This window comes from Lycium barbarum, chromosome 3, assembly GCF_019175385.1.
Source record: "Lycium barbarum isolate Lr01 chromosome 3, ASM1917538v2, whole genome shotgun sequence".
Lineage (NCBI taxonomy): Eukaryota > Viridiplantae > Streptophyta > Magnoliopsida > Solanales > Solanaceae > Lycium > Lycium barbarum.
In genome coordinates this window covers 125,998,246-126,004,245 of record NC_083339.1, presented here as the reverse complement: position 1 = coordinate 126,004,245, position 6,000 = coordinate 125,998,246, and the positions used below count along the sequence as shown (strand labels likewise).

The following is a 6,000-nucleotide window of genomic DNA, read 5'->3' as shown; positions in this document are numbered from 1 at the left end:
AGTTGGAAGTCGAGAAATTATCTTCCAGGTATGTTAAGGCTAGTCCCCTTCTTTCTAAAGGCATGATCCTTTCGCTATAAACCTTTGTGTCGTACTCATAATATCATTGGTTCCGCAAATGCTAGAAGTCCACGAATTTCGTGATCCTTATAATGTTATTGAGCTTCTAAAGGCATGATTTCGATGATATGGCTTCATAAATGTTTCCATATCTTCCTTGTTTTCAAAAGTTAAATGTTTACGACTCCAAGGCATAATTCCTTTCCTAATAATTCATAGTTGTTTTCCCAAAATGTCGTATTTTCCAAACCAGAGATTTATGATTCTGTGAGCTCTTATGATAACACCGATGGACATGTTTTTACGATGATAATGATGATGTCAAAGATGAGGATATTTTCTATGATGATTATGATGATGATGATTTTATGGCTAAAAGTCTCAAGTTATGAGATCAATGCTTTTATGAGATGATTTTATTAATAGAGATTTTCATGTACATGAGCTTTACATTATTATGATGACTATGATGAGAACGATTTTATGTTCAAAGGTTCCAAATTTATGATTTCAATGACGATATGAGAATATTGAGCTATCTTTTGACCATTCTTAATTTTATTCATTGTTGTTGGTCTCACCTTATAATAATTGTTCCTTCAAGGTGAGACAAAGCGACGATGATTATTCCATAATATAATCGGAGATTACCGACCTTACGTCACTCCGATGTACTCATAGCTTTTATTTGGCTCTCATGCATGTTTTATATATATGTATGTATTTTCTCACACCGCGCCACGCTATAGTCGGCCGGGCATGGCACGTAGATGTGCACACCACTGCAATGGGCATGTTATGATATTGCCCCGGACGAGGGAGGCCTGGACACAGGCTAATGATGATAACACCGAGCCTTAATGGCCGGGCATGATATTATATATATGACACCGCGCCTTAATGGCCGGGCATGGTTCTATGTATATGTATTGAAATGTTTTTTTAAAAGGCTAAGCATGCATGACATCCGCCTTATGAGGCACTCAGATGTACAAGTTATCTCTCTTACTGCTTGTTACTTTTCATATCTATATTATGTTGCTATTCATGCCTTACATACTCAGTACATTACTCGTACTGACGTCCCTTCTGGTGGACGCTGCGTTTCATGCCACGCAGGTGTATACAGATGAGTAGAGGTCATGGCTAGAAGATGTTCCAGCTGGATTGGCGAGCTCCATTTCTTTCCGGAGTGTTGCCGAGTCGGAGTATCTATGTTATGGTATAATGATTTATGTTAGAGATTTTGCAGACAGAGTCACGTATATAGCATGCCAGTCTTATAAGCGGCTATTTAAGCCGATGTATCATTATGCATTATTTTACAGATTTCATATGATTACAGATTTTACTTGATTTGAGAAAGACGAAAAGAATGTTTTTGAAAAGCTTCCATTATGCATCTCATTTCATGACTTAAGAGTCCTGTGAGATTATGAGTATAACGAGAACCAGTGGGTTCGCTCGGCTCTAAGTCAGGGTCGGGTGCCCATCATGCCCTATCAGGATTGGGGTGTGACACATTTAACCAAAAAGCAGTCCTTCTTTTCAAAGATTGTCCATAGCTGCTTAACAATGGCAGCTCTATTCCAGTTTTCCAGATTCATTACATTTTGTCCACCCACTGCTCTTGGTGAGCAATTCTTTTCCTAGGAAACCAGAGTTCTCTTAGAGATGATTGCATCCCCAGTCCACAAGAAGGATCTCCAAATGTTATTGATCGGTTTCATTACACTTTTAGGTAGAAGAAAAATTTGTGCCCAATAAATTTGAATGCCAAACACCACAGACTTAATCAATTGCAGTCTACCAGCATGAGAGAGTAATTTTGCTGACCAGCATTTGATTTTATCAGTAATTTTCTCCACAAGAGGCAAGCATTCAGCAATAGTTAATTTCTTTGAGGATAAGGGGACACCAAGATACTTGAAGGGCAGATGTCCCTCACAGAACCCCAAGGTATTCAGAATTTCCAGTTTAAGAGAATCATTTACCCCAGACATATAAATAGAACTTTTGTCAGTATTAGCTTGAAAACCAGAGGCAAATGAGAACCTGTGAAAAGCTTCTTGGAGCAGCTTAATAGAATAAACGTCAGCTTTACATAATATTAACAGGTCATCAGCAAAGCATATGTGCATCATTCCTAGCTTTTTACATCTGGGATGGAATTTGAATTGTTTATCTATGGCTGCTATATTGAGTTCTCTTTGCAAGTACTTCATTGCAATAACAAAGAAGTAGGGGGATATAGGGTCACCCAGCCTGATCTCTCTTCTGCCCTGGAAAGGTTTAGTAAGACCCCGATTCAATACTAAAGAATAACAGACTGAGGTGATACACTCCATGACCCATTGGATGAATCTAAAAGGAAAACCAAGATCAACAAGCATACTTTTGAGAAAGCACTATTTAATGGAATCATAGGCCTTTCTCAAGTCTACTTTCATGACACACCTAAGGGATAAGCCTTTCCTTGTATACCATTTGAACAATACATGGCTAAACAGAATGTTGTCTATAATACTTCCACCCTCAATAAAGGCTGACTGGGATGGACTAACAATAGTGCTAATGACACTCTTAATTCTATTGGTAAGGACTTTGGTAATGATTTTATATATTGTGGTACGACAGCAGTGCAGCTAACAGGCCTAAGCAGCTTACCAGTTAGGAAAAATTATTTAACTTCTTTGAGCACATCTTCTTTGACAGTTTCCCAATTTTTGAGTGAAAAATCCAATAGGGTACCTATCTACCCCTGGGGCCTTGTCATGTGGCATGTTCTTTACAGCATTGAGTATCTCCTGGTCAGTGACAGGCTGTACAAGATTGCATTTCTGTTCATAGGATAGGCATGGACCCTTCTTAATAACTTCAGAGTTAGCCCAAGTCATTTTTGCAGCTGCTGAGCCCATTAAGTTGGTGAAAAAATAGATAAATTCCTGTTCAACAAGCAAAGGGTTAGTAATTTTATTTTCAGCACAGTCATAGATAGAAGTAATGTTGTTCCTGCTAGCTCTGATTTTGCATTGAGCATGAAAATGTTTTGAGTTGGCATCTTCACATGAAATCCATCTTGCCTTTGATTTCTGCCTTAAAGTTTGTTCCTCAACACTACTCCACTTATGTATCTCTAGTATCAGTTTTTGTTCCTCCTCAATAAGAGCTTGATTTTAGGGGCTAGTTTAATAGTTAGCCTTGAGTAATTTCCAGTTTTTGCCTAGCCTGTTGGAGCCTCTGAGTATAGGAAGCCATATAGGAGTGAAGGCCCCTTAGATTCTCCTTGAGGCATTTCAATTTCCGATTAAGCTGAAACATATAGGTGCCCCTATAAGCTTGCCTCCGTGAACATGTAAAGATATCTTTGAAATCTGGATGGTTCATAACAGTCATGTACAACTTGAAAGGTTTTGGGTGTAAATTAGCTTGAGGTTTGTACTGGATGAAGATAGGGGGGGGGGGGTGTTCTAATACACCTGGATTTGAAAAATCAGCTTCAATATGCCCAATATGCTGAATCCGGTATGCATTCCCAAAAGCCCAATCAATTTTAATCAATTTTAGTATATACCCTATCATCATGTTGTTGTGTATTGCAAAAAGTGAAGTGCCAACACTTAGACCTTAGAGGAGTGAGATTGTTACACCCCGCACTTTTAGAGCATGAGCATGCCACGTACATCACCGTAGTAATGGAGTATCGGAGACGTCCCATGATGTTTTGGAAGGTACAAGCCATGGGAAGTATGTAACAATGAAGTAAAGGATGAATTAGGATCTCGTAAGTCGTAATCGGGAAAGACTATTTTGAAACACAAGAACATGGCCATTATCGTGTATAATAAATGATAAATATCATGTATGGAGAGTTTCGGAAGATTCCGAGATCAAGCAAATTGAAGAAAATAAGTTTAACGAAAATTTGAGAAATGTTGGGTAGATTTTTTTTAGTCAACTTTGGAGGGGCATATCTCCTAGTATATTAGGAGTTTTAAGGTGTTTCAAAAGCCTAAAATAAAGTCGTCGAGTCTAGTTTCTAAGGCAACAAGCCGCTCGTTGATAGGACATCGGAGTAGAGAATTATGGGCGTTACAAACTGAGCTGACAAAGCAGAAACAGGGCTGCTACAGTACCGCTACAGTACTGCCGACTTAGCCACTATAAAAGGGGTTAAAATCCCATTTTTCTTCATCATAAATTCTCCAAAATGTTCCAGAAAATTCAGCAACAAAAGGGCTCTTAAAATAATTCCAAGGATGCGGTTACGCACCTTGGCCGATTTCCCTTAATTATTAAATTTCGTTTCGATTAAGAATGCGGTTACGCATCTTATTTTGAGACGCTTAAAAGAAACCCAAGGATGCGGTTACACAACTTGGTCAAATTGTTCTAATAATTAATTTTCATTAATTCAAATCAAGACTTGTAGACAGAGACAATTTAGGTGCGATACATACGAGCGAAGAAAGCGGTTATGCTTCTAAGCCGGTGTATGTCAAGATCCGGAATGCGTTTACGCATCCGGGTTAAGACTAATAAAAGTTCAACAAATAAAAGTATGAGCAAATCAAGGCTCAGGACATAATTTATCCAGAATTAGTTTAAGTATAAGTCGATAAAGGCGACCGTGCTAGAACCAAGGGACTGGGACAATGCCAAATACCTTCTCCCGGTCAACAGAATTCCTTACCCGATCTTTGTTTTTGCGGACCAAAAATAAAAAATCATTTCCTTTTGATTAGGGATTCAATAAGGTGACTTGAAACACCAAAACTCAATTCCAAGTGGCGACTCTGGAAATAAATTATCCCTTTTCAAAATCGTCACTTCAAATGGAAAAACCCTTTAATAATAAAACTTGTGCTTTTATCGCGCGGGGCGGAAAAAGGGGTGTGACAAATAGTTTAGCCTTCTTATTGCAATTTTGCTGTTCAAATTTGTCTATTTAATTTGCTTAATTGAATCGCTTACTGGCTAATTTTCGTGCACTCTTTTTTGAGGTTCTAACAATTGCTCTCTACCATCAAACATCCTTTTTCTCCTCAACAATTGTAAGCAAAGCTACAGGATGTTTGGATTGGATTTTCAAATTTGTCTACTTAGTTGAATCGTTTTCGCGTTGAACTTCTCTTCCAAGTTTTAACAATTGCTCTCTATGATGACGTCCCGGTTCTCTCCTCAACAATTGTGAGCAAAGCTAATCTCACACACTTGTGCTTTCTTCTTTCAAACCGGTCTTTTTAGATTTCTTAAATCATTTTGGTGAAACGCTTCAGCTATGTGTTATTATCGGGTTGAATAGTTCACTATTTCCGTTTGTATTCTAATTATTTATAGTTTTGTTGTGGAGATGTGGACGAGTGCAGAATGAGGGCCAACAAAGGTCATTCTTGAAAATTTTTGACGGTTTATTTATACTTGAGGTACTATATTCTTCTATTAGAATTTGTTTTTGTTTTCATATAGTTGATTTTGGGTGATGAGGAAAAAAATTAAAATTCGTACTTTAAAATGTGATACATTATCAGCATGTGCCATGAATTTGTTGTCTTTTCATAAAGCTTGATTGGAGAGGGCCTACAGAGATGTGGCTAAAGACAGAACAAGGGCTTGTAACGGTCACTCTAGAAACTCCATTGGTTCATTTAAACTTTAGGTATATATTCTTTTGATTTTTATTTTAGTTATTTTGCATTTTGCTTTTCTGGGTAACGAGGGAAAAAATGATATTCTTACAATTAGAGTAGATGTATCCAATAACTTGCCGTGATTTCATAGAGCTTGCTTCGAGAGGGTATTATGATAATGTCAGTCATCAAGATTTTTTTTCTTATCCATTCCCTTTGTTGATTTTAGATGACTTGGGATCTTAACTTATACTTTTTCTTATTTGATTTGGCCATAGGATTTTATTGTTCACGTTGGAGGTCCAACATG

General features: G+C 37.6%; 1 protein-coding gene across 1 annotated transcript; it reads right to left on the bottom strand.

Annotated features, from left to right (window-relative positions):
- Positions 1-1,562: 1,562 nt before the first annotated feature.
- Positions 1,563-2,978, bottom strand: LOC132631295 (uncharacterized). Its single transcript, XM_060346887.1, has 3 exons — positions 2,812-2,978; positions 1,794-2,424; positions 1,563-1,709 (listed from the first exon to the last, which is right to left on the bottom strand). Exons 1-3 carry the CDS (start codon positions 2,976-2,978, stop codon positions 1,563-1,565), a joined length of 945 nt encoding a protein of 314 aa, XP_060202870.1.
- Between the last annotated feature and the right edge of the window lie 3,022 nt (positions 2,979-6,000).